The sequence below is a fragment of the Agelaius tricolor genome, unplaced genomic scaffold (assembly GCF_023055355.1).
Source record: "Agelaius tricolor isolate 1412-34295 unplaced genomic scaffold, bAgeTri1.0.p SCAF_9, whole genome shotgun sequence".
In the NCBI taxonomy this organism is placed as follows: domain Eukaryota; kingdom Metazoa; phylum Chordata; class Aves; order Passeriformes; family Icteridae; genus Agelaius; species Agelaius tricolor.
In genome coordinates, this window is record NW_027269269.1 from 22296883 (window position 1) to 22313915 (window position 17033).

At 38.3% G+C, this 17033-nt stretch overlaps 1 protein-coding gene across 1 annotated transcript in view; it reads left to right on the plus strand.

The window, feature by feature from the left end:
* Positions 1 to 17033, plus strand: part of MAN1A2 (mannosidase alpha class 1A member 2) — a 130535-nt gene that overhangs the window by 81763 nt on the left and 31739 nt on the right. The window contains exons 6-8 of the mRNA XM_071433215.1: positions 5261 to 5355; positions 6761 to 6884; positions 7298 to 7391. Coding sequence (XP_071289316.1) covers positions 5261 to 5355; positions 6761 to 6884; positions 7298 to 7391 — 313 coding nt within the window. The remainder of the gene's footprint in view (positions 1 to 5260; positions 5356 to 6760; positions 6885 to 7297; positions 7392 to 17033) is intronic.

Below are 17033 nucleotides of genomic sequence, written 5' to 3' on the forward strand. Positions count from 1 at the left end.
CTTTCATATTGTCGGGTGGGTGGCAGGTTTGATATGTTAAGCATCAATTTAATGGATGAAAATTATTCAGGCCCTCACAGCTGGTCTGCTGTACATACTAGTTTGTAAATACTGATTGCTGTTTTCATCTTAATGAGGGATCCACTTATCCGATTTGGGGTTTAGATTTTGCTTTTTCTGCCAATTTTCACTCTCTTTCCTTCTAGCTGCCTACAGCCTGATTTGTTTTTGAAAGGGGGGAAAATTCTTCTATTGGTTTACAGTATTTGAAGAAAGAAGTGTTAGGCTAGTAAAGGCCATGTAGATTGATGGCTTTAATGTGTTAGATTTTGTCATGTAAAATGGAGACACTTTTCCAAGGCTACAGTGGCTTCTAAAACTTTTCTGAAGAATGCCCATATTTTGGGAGTTGGACAGAACAGCTACCTTGGGATTAATACCCATTTACCTAGAACAGTATTTTTGCATCTTCAAAGCAGGATGTCTTGCTGCTGCTGTCTTTAAGATTCTGATCTGTTCTATACTTGTAGCTTTGTATATATATATGTGTATCTGTTCTATACTTGTAGCTAACAAAGAAACTTGGGGATTGATGGTCTCCATTATCCATGAAAGGTGCTTTGTGTATCTGCAGAGTAGATACCACACCTGAGGGGCAAAACATTTTAATCTTATGTGTACGGAATGTGCACAAGCCATCTCATACTTGGGAACTGTGGTGGGTTGATGCAAAGTGCCCACCAAAACTGCTCTGCCACTCCCCTCCTCAGCTAGACAGGGGAGAGATAAAAAAAATGCAATGAACAGACTCATGGGTCAGGGGTAAGGACAGGGGGAGATCATTTGCCAACTACTGTCTTGGGCAAAACAGACTCAACTAGGGGTAATTAATTGATAATGAGAAATAAAAATTAAATCTTGAAACACCTTCCCCCCACCCTCTCTTCTTCACAGGCTCAATTTCACTAACAATTTTCTCTACCTCCTCCCCCACAGCAGCACAGGGGTCAGGGAATGGGGTTGCATCAGGTGTTATCTCTGCCCTTCCTTCCTCTTCAGGGGGAGGACTCCTCACACTCTCCCCTGCTCCAGCATGGGGTCCCTCCCACAGGAGACAGCCCTCCATGAGCTTCTCCAACATGAGTTCTTCCCACAAGCCATAGTTTTTCACAAACTGCTCCAGTGAGTATCCCCCACAGGGTTGTCAGTCCCACCAGCAAACCTGCTCCAGCGTGGGCTCCTCTCTCCACAGGACTACAGGTCTGCCAGGACCCTGCTCCAGTGTAGGCTCCACAGCCTCCTTTGGGGATCCACCTGCTCTGATGTGGGGCTCTTCCATGGGCTGCAGGTGGATCTCTGCTTCCCCATGAACCTCCATGGTCTGCAGGGGAATCTCTTCTCTGATGCCTGGAGCACCTCCCTTCCCTCCTGCACTGACCTTGGAGTCTGCAGGATTGATTCCATACATATTGTTACTACTCTGGCTGCAGTTGCTGTTCTGTGGTTTTCTTACCCCATTCTTAACTATGTTATCCCAGAGGCTCTACCACCATCACTGATGGGCTCAGCCTTTACCCATGGTTGGCCTGTTTTAGAGCCAGCTGGCATTGGCTCAGCCAGACATGGGGAAACTTCTGGCAGCTTCTCACAGAAGCCATCCTTGTGTCCCCCTACTACCAAAACCTTACCATGCAAACAAAATGCAGCAACATGGCTGGAAGAGTGGTAAGACAGCAGAGTAATTCTCAGTTATTCTTCTGTTCCTTGGCAAAATTACATCATTTAAGTCTTTGTATGTGTTGTACAGAGCATTTTTAAAAGCTTTAGTGATGACTTTGCAGCAATCACAATCATGCTGCATTAGTAGTTATTCTTATCACCAAATTTTTCCTAATAACTAACTTACTTTTCCATGGTCTATTTTGGTGTTATTTTTTGTTCTCTGTGTCCATGGGAAAAATATTATTTCCTTTTACTTCTGTTAGCCTTTTATATACTGAAAAGTCATTATCTTGTCCTCTCTTGAACATCTTATGTCTAGACTAAATAACCCCAATTCTTCTGCTGTTTCCTAATGAGCTCTATTTTTAAGGCAGCCATTCATTTTTTGTTCTTTTCTGTTTTTCTTGCCTATGCATTTTTTGAAATGCATTGCCTGTCAACAGGGAACTGCCAGGGCTGAAATAGAATCTATGAGTTCAACTCAGTGTAAAAAAAATTAAAGTAAAAATATTACATGATAAGTAACTGTGTTGTCTGATACCAGCACATTATTTATAAGCTAGAGCCTGAGGCTTTTACTGTTGTTCTTATGGTGAGTTTGAAACTTGCTAAAGAAGGCACTTTAATGAGCACAGCAGAACTCTCTGGACACATCTGGACACACGCAGTTTCCCATAAACGGCACCTCACTCACCACTGCCTGCTACATTTCTTTTCTCTCCCTCTCTCCAAAAATGCTCTTGTGGTCACTTGGCTCTGATAAAATCCTATGCAGCTGTCTCCCAGTTCTTACTCCAGCCTGCATAGGTAAACACTGTGCCAAGCACTCAGTGGTTTTTTAATGCAGAAGTAGCAGCGAGATCAGACTGAGATGACAGTAATAGAAAGTAAAGGCATGCCTTCAAGCAATTTTTTGTTTCTGTACATTTGGTTTTAGATGTGAAGCTTATAGAGAGGGAGTGTTGTACCCTTCTGATGCTACATCAGTGGTGCTCAAGAGTCCCCAGCCCGATGGAGGTGACAGGAAAGTGCCTTTAATCACAGCCAGTTTGGGCAGGTACTGCTAACAGCATGGTTGTCTGAATTAGCAGTTCCTGCTGGTGCTCTGATGCTGAAATGGGTCTGTGATTGCCTTGCTTTAACTGTCTTATCCAGATTCATGCACATTTAGATCAGCTCAACCTTTACTTCATACAGTCTAGCTAAAAACTCCTTCCTCAGAGACCATACATTTCAAACTAATTAAAACCTGGATAGCAATCTAAATAGCCATTAAGAATATTTTTGAGCAAGGATGTTTCTAAGGATGTTCTTCCATTGAATATTCTTACCCTAATGTTTCAGTATCTTTTATTAATGAACCATATGATAGTGCATAGCACTTTCAGAGTGTGCAAGATAAGAAAGCTGAAGATAAACAAATTCATGTTACAAATGTCTTTCCAAACTATTTATCATTTCACTGTAAGTCATCATTCTGTTCTTGATTAGGTATTGAAGCTTGCCTGCACTGTAGAGGGAGTTCCCCCCGATGACTCCCAGTAGATAGCTCTGTCTGGTCTTGACCCATCTGCTACTTAAAATTCGAAAAGTTCAACATGAATTTTTGACGCTTCTTTATGGATTCAAATGAGGTAGTTCTTATGCAACTGGGCCAAGACTGAGGTTTTAGTTCTCTTAAGGGTTTCTTTTTTTCCCAGTTACCATAGATTCCACCTGTACTATACCTCTTCCTTATACTATGCCTTCCTGTTCCGAATCTGTCCTTTATTCAAGGTCAAAGTGCTATATGAATTTTACTCCTAAATTTCTGTGTATTTTCTCAAAGACTGTCTCTTGTCTGTTTCTTGGCTAAAAATCATTCAAGCTGCATTGCCTCTGTTGCTTCACAGTTATACCAAATCATATTCTCAGGTATATCCTTTTTCAGTTTAGACATATCCCATCTTACAGTTCATATGGAGAACCTCTCTAAAAGTTCTTTATCCTGGCTCATTGCTTTCAGATTCACCTCTATCTGTCCATACTCCACTGCATCAAATACAATTAGATGTCATCTTTAATATTTTCTTCTGGTTTATTTCATGTCTCACAAGTCATTTCCTCAAACATTAGGATATTGATTTTTTCCCACCTTCATATGAAAAATAAGGATATTCTTGATTGCTTATTTTTCAGCTTGCTTCTAGTGAGCATCTCTTCAGTTTCTTCCCATAGACCTTACAAATCAGCTGCTGCAGTCCTTCCTAAAGTTTTTATTCATTTTGATTACAGATTACTGGTCAGGTAGTTAACAATAGAATTGTAGAATATCTCAAGTTAGAAGGACCTTTTAAGGACTGGGGAATCCAACCCCCTGCTTCTCTCAGGACTAGCTAAAACTGAACCATGTGACTAAGAGCATCATCCACAATTTCCTTGAGCTCTGACAGGCTTGGTGCTGTGACCAGTCTCTTAGTGAAGAACATTTTCCCTATCTGAAATTGCCCTTATGCATCTTCATTAGACTTCTTCATGTCCTATTGCTGGTGACCAAAGGGATGATGTTTCTATGCTACGTCTGTGTTGCATGTTATTCTGGGATGTGGTAGCTTTTTTTCTAACTGGTTTGTATGGTGCATCAAATTGGCAAATAATGTTATCTTCAGGTTAAGGAGATACTTGTCCAGAAATGTAGTGAATACTGAGAGGGCATTGATTAAAATGTGTGCTAGCAACTAACTGGTAAAAGCAGATTCATACCATGGGGTATGAATTATTATATTACGTATATCTAGATGATATTATGTATATCTAGATACCAAATATGCCTTTGGAAAACATGCTTGCAGTTAGGCTTAGAAGAATTCTCCCAGTTGCTTGTCTAATAAATGCTGCACTCTGATTAAGGCTATTACAGATTTATGTTCTAAAAGTAAGGAGAAATAACAGTAAAAATTACTGAGATTTTGTCCTGTCAATAATTTCTTTGGGGGTTCAGACTAGAGAGGGAAGATTAGCCCTGGAATTATTTTTCATATGCATTATCGATGAAGGAAAAACTAGAGGAAACTGCATATCTGGTTATGCATAGACAATGTTCATAAAAGAATAGGAGCTCTGTCTGCAATAAACTCATTAAAAAGAAGTTGGAAGTTTGTAAAAGCTAAAATGCTTGGGTAGGAGAGTTGTGTCTTGGTTTTTAACTGAAAAATACAAGGTGTGATTTAACGACTGTTTTAAAAAGCACTTGAATTTCCTAATAGCTGCGGAGGGAGGTGGGAGGAGACCTGATATTTTTCTGTAATAGGAATCTAAGAACTGTTGCTGGAGAGATTGGAAGGAAAGAAATCAAAATGACAAGTTTGCTTTTCATGTTCAAATCTAACCGAAAGTTATAAAGTGAGCAAGTGGCAAAAAATTATAAGTTAATATGTTTTTTACAACGTAAAGCTTTTTTAATACAAAGAGGTAGGTGGGGCAAGGAAATTTCAGTCTTTACAGTTCTGGGAGATAAATCAGACGTTGTAACTATTTGCAATTGATCCTACTATCTTAGGTTTTCAAGATCAAAGCAGTGCAACTGGCAGGAAAACTTCTTCCAGCCTTCAACACACCTACGGGTATACCATGGGCAATGGTGAATCTGAAAAGGTAATGAGTTTTCTTTTGTGAAATGTCTTCCTCCCCCTCCCTCCAAATTAAAATTAGTAATGGCATACATCAGTTTTTCTTAGTAGTGGAACTGTAGAAAATGCAGACAAATTGTCATTCTTGGCATGTTAGAATATTTTTGATAGAGTTCAGCACGTTCTAACTCATAACTGCTATACATTTTGATCCTGGGTTTTTTTTATGATTCTGCAATAAACATTCAATTTGCCATTGGACCACACAGTGTATTATTCTGTGTGTTGCTCTGGAGTTTAATAATTGTTTCTTTACTCATTACAAAATCTGTTAAAAATCAACATTGTTTGCAAGACATGGTTGAAGTTACTGGGTTTTCTGTGCTGTTTGAGGTGTATGTTACCTTTAGAAGATTCCCAGCATTTGAGAAGATGATGGGACTCTGAAGTTACTATTTCATTTTACATTTTAGCTTGGGGTCTGATGTGCTAAAGTGAACTGTGGTCTGTGCAGATGGAGAGGCTCCTTTAGATGACTGCTCAGATCACTCTGAACTTAGATGGTCTGCATTGCCTCATGGAAGACAACTGCCTTGCCTAATTTATGTTGTATTGCTTGCTCAGTGCTAGGATTTCCCTCAGATTTTGAGAGTGTTTTTGATGCAAATGATTCTTTAAATTTTCACTACGTCCTTAAACAATAGCTGAATTGGGATGTATATCTAGATTGTTTGTACACTTACTCATGACTGAAGTCATTTGTGAGAGGAAGTAGAAGTAATCTTCAGAAATACGTAGTTAATTACAGAAATTAAAAGACCCAATCCTGAAAGGTGGTGAAAACTCCCAGATTAGATTAAACCAGAGGTAATTTAGGAGTTAGGATTAGCAAGATGGTATCACTTCGAGTGCAAAAAATAGATATGTCACGCTTTCTGCTGATTCTTTAGGTGAGCCTGAGGAACTCATATATTGTGCCAACAGTAAACATCCTGTTTTCCTGTGTAGACAGAAGATAGGGAAGCCCATCTCACACAAGTGAAGGGAACACAGCAGATCAGCAGGACAAGGTGGCAAATGCTGCCACCTTCAAAACTTGTCTTACCTTGATTCTTGTTCTTAAGAACATGCAGTGAATAAGAAACAACTGTGATTGAGCCCAGTGTTAAGTCATCATATTTGTGTGACTTCATGGTATTATATTATTTAAACATAGGACTTCTTGTTGATGAGGTTATGGTATCTTTATTCCAAAAAGATCCAACCAGTGAACCAATTGACCAATCAAATCACAACTCCTGTAATCTTAAGTGTGGGTTAAAATATTATTGTTACTTGCTTAATTGGCTGTGGTAGTTGTGCTGTGCACAATAATTCTGAATTTTCTTGTTGTTTTCTTCCTTTCTTTATGCATATTTGTTGGAATTCAGTGGTGTTGGTCGAAACTGGGGCTGGGCTTCTGCTGGCAGCAGCATCCTTGCTGAGTTTGGTACTCTGCACATGGAATTTGTCCACCTTAGTTATTTGACAGGAGACCCTGTATATTACAACAAGGTGAGTCTCAAAAATCAGTATTTTTTATCATACTTCTTATCATAAATTTCATTAAAGGAGAAGTACTTTCTATATTGAATTCTACTTCCGTTCTTGGTAGCAAGTAAATATTTTCATGCTTGTATTTCTGTTACCAAATAGTTGTATTTTTCAACTAGAAATATATGATAACACAGGTTTTCTTATTTGTTTCAGAATACATTTAAAATCATTATTTTTAAGCATGTTTATGTGAGCAGTCCTTTAAAACCAAAAATGTACAAATCTGAAGAAAGCCCTCAAGAAAGCTTGTGGTTCAGATTAATAAAATTTGCTTCTAAAAATGAAAGAAAAATAAAAAAGATTAGATTTAACTTTGTGCAGAGGGCAGACAAACGTTGTTAGCGGTGAACCTGATTCTTGATTTAATTTAGGTCATGCACATTCGGAAGTTACTTCAAAAAATGGATCGTCCTAATGGACTTTATCCAAATTATTTGAATCCAAGAACAGGCCGGTGGGGTCAGCGTAAGTATTCTTATTTTATTAATTCCTAATTAGAAGTCTACTTCTTACTTTGTTGTTGAGTTGGAGATCAGAAAATTTATTCTATAGGGTACAAACAGCATTGCTTGAGAACATAAAACCCAGAAGGATTGCTTGAACTTGAAATCTCCTGAAATGAATCTTTTCCTGTCTCTGTCTGAAGTCACAGAGCTCACTTTTTAGGGTACTTTCTGAAAACAGCTTGCTGCTTAATCTGATGCCTGTCCTTATGTTTATCAGTCAATAAAATCTTCAGTAATAAAGAATAAGGCTGAAAGTATTTCCTCATTTTGATTCTGTTCCTGGTTTTGTTCTGCAAACCATCTGGTAAGTGGATTATTGTAAGGTGACGTGCATTAATGCATGTTTGTGGTGGTTAAATTGTGTTAGGCACTGACATCTACAAACATAATTCATCTCCTTAGTGGCATGTGAAATGACATGATGAACCTCCTTATAGATGTAAAAAAAAAAAGCTTTGGAATGAAAAGAAAAAGCAGGCATTATTGCTGACAAGTTAAGAGGAGAGATAAAACATCAAGAGAGAGACACAAACATGATTCCTTTCTTGTAGTGGTTCTTTCAAAAAAAGTTGAGTGGTTTTATGCTTTGGTAGTGGCAGTGATAAAAGAGAATTTTTTTCTTCAAGGTTTTATTTCTTTATCTTTTATAAATGCAGGTCTATTTAGGAAGAACAGGCAAGATGATCTATTTCTGTCCTGTTTGACATCATTGATAGGTTTTGGGGATTTCAGTGGTTGGCTGTAAATATCCTGCAGAACATGTTCTGGCTTGCAAACTGAGAATCTGCTTCTGACTTTGAATCTGGTATGTGAGGGAGATGAATACAGCTGTCATTGCAGTCATTGTGAAATACTTGTCTAATCCCATCTTTAAAGCCAAAATTCTCTCCAAAGCATCTTATATCTTTGAGTGGATCATGACACCATATGAGATGGGCAAATGTTTGATGGGACAAATTCTTCTGATAAATTTAAGTTTAACAACATATTCAGAAATAAGAAAATATGCAAATACAAATACTCAGGCATTATTTATTCAAAAGACAGTTTTGTATTTTTGTTTTGAAACAATTTTTTGTATTGATTTTTTTTTTTATTCCTAACCATCTGCTTGTGCTGGTTTTATCAAAAGTAGTCTAATGTGATATATCACCAGGATACTTTAGAGGCTGTTTCATAGAATCTTGGAATGGCTTGGGTTGGAAGGGGCAAGTAAAGATCATCTAGTTCCAACCCCCCTGTTCCAGCACCTTCTGCTGGATCAGGTTGCTCAAAGTCTCTAACCTGGCCTTGGACATTTCCAGGGATTGGGTATACTCAACTTCTCTGGGCAGCTCACCCTCACAGTAAAGAATTTCTTTCTAATATCTAATTTAAACCTACTCTCTTTCACTTTGAATCCATCTCCCCTTGTCCTGTCACTACATGCCCTTGTAAAAAGTCCCTGTCCAGCTTTCTTGTAATTACAATGCACAGAATTAGTATCTCTTGGGAATTAGATACTCCTCATCACTAAAAATAAACATACAGTGGAAAGTTTAACTTTGCAGAAGTTTGATGGAGCTCAAACATACTATTAAATGGATTTTGCAAGATAATACATTTGGGACTCAAGTTTAGGAGTACAAACTGAGACTTACGTTCTGAGGATAAAAAGAAATACAAATTCTTAGAGCCTTTAATTTTTCTATGCTGATCATGAGTCATAAATTTATTTTCTGGAATTTAGTGATTGGGGTTTGGGGTTTTTTTTTGAGCAAATAAGGTTCCAAGTGCATATTCAGATATTCTTGTAATATTTCTAGGATTTTTACAGTGCAACAATATCATGGCTTAGGATAGTAGTCTCCATTTTAGTAGTTCTGCTAAAACCACATCTGCTGCTCACTTGCCCTCTGCCTGCCTCCTGCACAATAGATCACTGGTTGAGATAAGAACAGTTTGCTGGAAACAACAGTGAGGTAAGAAAATGAACAATAACTGCGAGAATATTAATAACAAAAGGTATAAGACAAAGAAATGGTTTACATAGAAGAGAAGACCCGTTCTTTCCAGCCAGTTTCTTCTCCCTGACCAGAAATTGTGCCCTTTTCCTGAGAGGAGTCATTTTCCCTGCCTCTGGCAATGACCTGAGATGGTGTTGAACAGCATTAGAGTCTGGCCATGCCCCCTCCCAGCTACTCTAAAAAATTAATGCTGTCCCAGCTGAAACTAGGACAAGCAGCATTTGGAAACCTAATACTGATATTGTGGATAGCATAATTCTCTATTTCCTTTCACAAACTTGGATGGAATGATGAGAAAATGTCTCAGCTGTATCCCTGGTAGATCACTCTTAGGTGCATCTACTTGCAAAAATTTAAGTTACAGTAAAGACGCACATGGTCTGAAACACTGGACAGATGGGATGGAGTAGCAGGGGCTTAGGCAGGAATTTCTTTCTTCCTTGCAGAGGTTGTGTTCTGCTATGCATGAGTGAGCCGAGTAAGGATGATGCCTTAACACAACATCCCAATTCACCAGAGGACTCGTGTCTAAGCCCCCTACACTGTTACTGGCTTGAGTCCCATGGTTGGTATTACAGGCAGGCAAGGCTTTTATGTTCCCCTCAGAAGGTAATTTCAAAGAGCATTGTATTTGGCTTGTTATATACCTTTGTACTGGAAAGACTGAGACAATGGAAAGAGTATCAAAGCATAGCTTTTCTTTTTCCAGCTTCTGGGAAAGCTGCCCTTTTCATCTTTGCTGTGACCTTTAGTTTGATGCATCTTATCTTGTACAAAGTACTTTCTGCAGATAAGTTTCTGAGAATTATTTCAGAACACTTTATTTGCCTAGATACAAGTAACTTCACTCTGACCTTTCTAGTGTTGCTTTCCTTTTTTTTTTTTTTTTTCTTCCTTTCTTCCTTTTAATAATTTTTTCTCTGCTCAGACTTTTTTGGTTCAATTCTAGTTAGTTTTTTTGTTAGTCTGTGCAGTATTCAAACTAAGTCACAAGGGGTGTGAAATAGATAAAATAAATCAGCATAAATACATACTTAAATACTCTGCTGAAGAACTATGGGATATAGCTGCAATATAGCATCTTTCTAGTGGTGGGTTTATTTTCTATTTCTGTACCCTTTATTCTAGTGGTGAGTACTTTTTTTCAAAGTAGTAATAAAATCAGTGGTGATGGGAACTTAGCAGTCAGACCAATTAATGCTATTACTACCAGTTGATTCTTAGTATTAGACAAAATATATAGTGGAAGAATTAATTTAGGTCAAATTTTCTCAGCAGTTATATTTTTTCTTTGCTTTTATATTTATTTTTTAAAGAAAAAATTACATTATTTGAATAGAAGAAAAATTGTTCCCTTCTAGAAGTATTGCTGTTTTGTTTAATTTTGTTCCAACAGGCTGATAGATAAACTTGAACATTTAAAGGAAATTCCTGTTGCAAGATTGTGGGACAAAAGGGAAGCATCATTTTCTGTGGTTTTGGTGCGGCCCCATAGGGCTGTAAACTGGATCCATCTCTACTTGCAAACAAAACCTTGTGGAAAGTTCTTGATACCTTCTACCTTAATACTTGTTAGAGAATTTTGATTCTTTCTCAGAGCTGTTTGCACTAGGAGCCTAGGCACACCCTAATTTTGTAGGCTTTAACCAAAGGTACATTGGCCCCCCAGTCCTCTTTGCATATCCAGGGTTCATGAACGGCGATGACCTAGCTTTTGTGAAGGTCCTTCAGGCATTTTGGGGATCAGCAGTCGTTACAGGGTTTTTCTGTGCCTCAGAATATTTCTGTCTTAGCCTCCATAGATCCTAGGCCATGTTGCTGTGTCTTGTCTGGTTTGCCTCGTTTAAATGTTTGCTCAAAATGTGGTCTGTGCTGTTCTTGGGTTAGGAGAAGGGGAGTGGTGTATGTGATATGCTGTAACTCTGTCAACATCCTTCTGACGTTGGGGTGCAGGGTCCAGTGAGTCATTTCTGCTGGGGTTTGATTTATCAGAGTGCAGACCTTTTGATCTCAGTATAAATAGCATGTTCTGCAATTTCACTGCTGGGAGTGATGTGCTGGGGACACTGCCCTGAGATGTGCAGACCATCTTTTCCACTTGTTCGTCTGCTGGAGCTTGCAAAGACGTGCTCTTTCATTCAAACTGGTCAAAGTTTCTCTTACAAATGCCTGAACAGCTATAAGCAGTGCAGTAACCTACCGGTCAATTAGTAATAATCATTTCATCACGAATGATGTGACCATTGCTTCCAGGTTCTTAACAAGTTATAGAGATGAGTCAAATCATTATGTCAGTGTGGCATTAATCTATAGGCGCGTCTTTGAAGTGATTACAATTTAATTAATATAAATTTTCATTTGTATTTAATGCACTTGACATAGCCCTTGAAGAAGGGTGACAGATTGTGACAGTGTTCACAGGGGTTTTCAGGATGAGGGAAGAGACGTAGATCTGACTCTGTATTTCAGAAGGCTTGATTTATTATTTTATGATATATATTACATTATAACTATACTAAAGAATAGAAGGAAAAGTTTCATCTCAGAAGGCTAGCTAAGCTAAGAATAGAATGGAATGTATAACAAAGGTCTGTGTCTCGGACAGAGAGTCTAAGCTAACTGGGCTGTGGTTGGCCATTAATTGTAAACATCTAAGATGGGCCAATCACAGATGCACCTGTTGCATTCTACAGCAGCAGATAACCGTTGTTTACATTTTGTTGCTGAAACTTCTCAGCTTCTTAGCAAGAAAAAATCCTAAGAAAAGGATTTTCATAAAAAGATGTCTACGACAACAAATTACTTCTTTCTTTTACTGCCTGCCTCAATGAAGCAGCAGCAGCCAGGGTCTGAAGCCAGAGCAGGCAGGACTGAGCAGGGACTACTGCTTCATCCCATAATTTCTTTCCACTTGAATGCTGTAAACTCCAATTCTAAGAACTGTTGGCTGAATGGTTTACTGGTCATTGCTAAATCCCCATCCTTTCCAATGCAAATGCTTTGTAATACAACTGGACACTTAATGCTGTGTAGCAGCAAGGGGGTTCATTATACCCAGGAGAAGGAAAATGATAGCTAAATATCTGGGGTTAAGCTTATAATGTGCAGGTATTGTTGCAGCATGGGGGTCATGACAGACATCTTTTGAATGGGTTCAGCTCAGTATTTGTCAGCTCACTGGGGCATTTGCTAGAAGCAGAGCTATAATGCCTACAGGATGTTGACAGATTCCATTTTTACGTATGGGCTAAGGTGATGGTTCAGTAGGAACAAGTTATTTACAATACTTCTGCTTTGGGGTTTCAGTTTCTGTAAGACTGAAAGGAAAATAGCTCTCAGGAAGGATTTTCTAATCTCTCACATTAACCTTCAGTTGACTTTGTTAGCTTTTGGTTTACACATGATGAGTAGTTGCATTGGTGTAAGCATCAGAACTTTGAATTTAGATTATTTTCAAAAGCAGTAACAGTGCTTTCTAGAGAAGCTTCCTAAGCAGATATAACAAAAAGTTGATTAAAAAGCTGGGATTTCAAAATTATGAAAATTGATTGGTACTGAAGAAAAGTGGTTTCTTAAAAAATTTAAGTATGTTGAAAAAACTTAGTTTGCATTTGCAAACATGTTAGATGAGAGTACCAACTAGAAAGGCAATAACAAAAGAAAAGCCAAATCTGCATGTTATTGCAAAGTCAGGGCACACATGTCATGTTTGCACATTTCTGTAAATCGGGCATTCTTCTTTTTGCTTTCCAACACTGAAAATAAACTACTTAATTTCTTCTGGTTCCAACATCTCTTGCAAGTAATAATGTTGAAGGGGAACTCTAAATACTCTTAACTTCAAATCTCATTTCGTGCATCTGGGCTACCTATGGAGTTACCTGGATTGGTTACTAAGAGAGTTGTCAGTTTAACTAAGGTTGGGGTTTAGGCCAAATATGGCTTCCATATGCAAGAAAATAAGCAGAAATATCATACTGTGTTAAACTTACATGTTTATTTCACCTTAGTGATATGTGGGCACATTGACAGGTTGCTGTGAAGTAAGCTAGCATGTGAATTTAGAGTGCATGAGCTGAGCATTGCTATTAGGAATGTAGCAGCAGACACCAAATTTGTCACCACCAAATGCTGATGTGATGAACATTCAGGCTGCAGTCTGTTCTCCACTGCTTTATTCATGTCTCCTTACAGAAAACAAACCCCTTACTCAGACTTGCAAGTAGCCCAGTGTGGGACAGTCATCATCTTTATAAGGACTCATTGACAGTGTGATATTGATCACAAGTGATCAGAGTATTAAATGCACTAAATCTGAATGGTGTCTTCCATGTCAAAGTGATTGCTACCTTTAAAGACAATAAGAAGATTCACAGAGGTTATTTAGCCTGTTACACTACCTTACCCCCTCTGATGATGTTCTCACTTTCTTGCAGCTTGTTGTACCTGTTACTACAGAGTAGGTAAAGGTACAACCTGGATGGCTGAATGGGAGAAGTTTACATCCTCTATTTCCCAGCTGGTTGTGCTGTAGACTGGCCTTCAGATAAACTTAAGCAAGTATCTTTATGGATGTGCACATTGCATTTTCTTCAGGTGGTTTTAATTTTCAACAATAACTGCTTAAATTAAACTAAGCACTTTTAAAATACTTCTTGGAGGAGGCATCTGTAGATTTAATTTATTTGTGTTAGATTTACCCTTCTTTTAAAATGGTGCAATTTTCAAACATTGGAAAAAAACATTAAATTACTGTCATTAAGCCAGTGAAAATACTGGGTGAATATTCCAGGTTTTTTATGCCTGTCTTTACAGCTGGTTTGAGGCTAATGCCCTTGGGCTGAGCAAAGTAATTAAGCAAAAGGCTTCATTTAAACTCTTGCAGGTAATAGACAAACCACGAGCAATGCATCCTATCTATTTTCATTTGTGATATGATATGGTACCAAATACACAGCACCATCTGTCTATATTTATTTTTCAGAATTTAAAGGAACAGTGAAAATAAATTCGATGTTAATGTATATAACATGGTTAAAGTTGATAAGGAAACCACTGTATTTAGCAGACTCCAAGACCTGGGGATTCCTCCTTCCCAGCCCTTGAAGGCCAGCCAGGTCCAAGTGTCTCCATCCCTCTGATGGATGTGACTGCTGAAGTTCCCATTTGCAGTCAGGACATATTCCAGAGGTGCATTTAGAGGACACTGATGCAGCTGCCCACACAGAGAGCCACCAACAGCCCTGCCTTGGCAGCACCCCTATGTAGTCCTGCCACAACTCACCTGCAACATAGCCACAGGTAGCCAGGCTTTGATCCTCCTTCTTACGTTCACTGTCAAATAGATGCACGGGCTTCCACCCTTCATAAGTATCCTCATGCTCATGGACCCTTCAAATATTAGCAGAGGCTCTCAGTCCAATACCTGTGCTTGCACCCTGGACCTTGCAGCCATCAGCACAGAGCTTGTGTCTTTTCATATGCAGGTTTCCTGCTGTCCAGCTGGGCATTTGCTAATGAACTACACATGCACTCAGGATTAAGTTCACTGGGAAAAACAAACACACAGAGGTGTTTTCTGTTGCTGGCATGTAAACCTAGGGCCTTGGGACCCACCATCAGCCTCTGAGCTCTGCCACCCAGCTCTCCCAGCCCCTATGATCTGCAGACCCTTTTTGATGAAGGTGCTGTCAGACTGCGCATCCCCTTGTGAGAATGCAAACATTGAGAAAAATCAGCATGTCAGCTGAAGGATATTGCCCTGTCAGTGTGAGCTCTATCTGATCCATAGGGAGAGTGGCTCTCTAAAATGCAAACTTTCAAGGGTGCTACAGAGATAGAAATCCAGATCCTGATTTATTTATCAGTTATCGGGCCTTTCATTTTTAAAATTAGGCAGAAGCCCTTTCAGTCTTTACACCTGCCTCTGGGAGATGAAAACCCTTGCAGATGGCAAGGTGAAGTGAATAATACTGAAGAATGAAGTAATCTTTGAAAAGATTAAAGAAATACTGCAGATAAATATTTCAGATAAAAATGTAATTGTAGCATAAATTAACTGGTTGATAGTGTAGTTAGAGATAGTGCAAAGATGCTAGTTGTGGAAAACCCGTCTTTTCCAGCTGCTCATAATCTCCTTTAACTGTGAAGATATTATACATTCTCTCTTGTACCCTTACCTATTTACTACATTGCCTTGCTTAGCACAAGGAGTATCTTAAATTATGTCTATTAATACCTGTACCTTCTTTAAAGAAACTAGCAGTGCCATGAGTCAGGAAAAATAAAACTGTGAAATGTAAGGTCAAGTTCTGGCAAAACATCCATAACCTAAAAGGAAGCAAAGGGAATTGGGTCAAGTCAGCCTTTTATATTCCAAAGTATTTTCCAAAACTTATCAGATAACTACTTTCTATTTGACTTGTGAATAATAATTTCTAATACTTTAACTTGCAGATGATTATTTTTCCCCTTCAACATAAGGAAAATATTTTCTCTCTCTTTAATAGAAATGGTACAGAAGTAATTAATGGCATATTGTAAAATTACATGTAGAGTAGTTCCCAACCTGACTGCATTTTTGCACATTTATTTGATTTAGCAAGTAAATTTCTTTTTTAATTCGTGTTTGGAACATAATTTATAGAACTGGAGATATGTGATCTGTTGGATAGTTTGGACATTTGTGTAAGCATTTATTTATGGAGGTTTTGCTATTTGAAATCTGCTTTCAGTTTATTACATTATGAAGAAACAAAATTACCGCAGTATTTCTAGACTTCCAATAGTAGGCATGCTGTTGCATATGAGGAGGTGGGGGTGGTTCTTTGCAGTTTAATTTCTTTTGCTATCTTGGCAGGTGTCCTTAATTTTACTCTCCAATTTATTTTGTGTTGTTCTGTCTTTTGGAACATGCATGTGTTTGGAATAGAAGATAATCTGTGTAATCTCTGCTGGGGAATTCCCCTGGCATTTTTGCTTTACAACCTTGTACAAATGTAATTAGCTGTATTCCAGGAAAAAGCTGCATTCAAATTTGTTTATTCATTAGAAGCCAAGAGCAAGATAATCTGTTAAAACTTTATTTTAATGAAATACAACAGAACTGTGCATTACAGGGAATATGCTTTTATAAGACTACAAGGTTAAGATGCTCTGCTGGTCTGCTGAGCAAGATGCTGAAAAAGGTGAACAAATAAAAGCTTTGTTTAGTGTGTTAAAGATTCTAGTGTTATTGGAAGGTTAAACATGTATATGAATTATGCATTTGGAAAGGAGTGTCTATAAATAATTCCTAAAGAGAGGATTTGTATATGGTGTAACTTTGGGTTATGAGAATGCTTGCATACATTGCTAGGCAAAGAGATTAATATTTCATTTTGCTGTACCACCAAGCTATACTTTTAGAGCATGATCTCGATGGGGAGTGCATCAATATCTAGAATTTGTGATTTGTCCCACAGCAGCTTTTCCATTTGTCTTTCTCATCTTTGTCATTTACTGTGAATTCAGTATGTTCATCTGTATTAATGAAGTCTAGCGTGTTTAGGGTACCGCCTGATATTTTTGAGAGCTTACACTGTTGGCTTTGAACA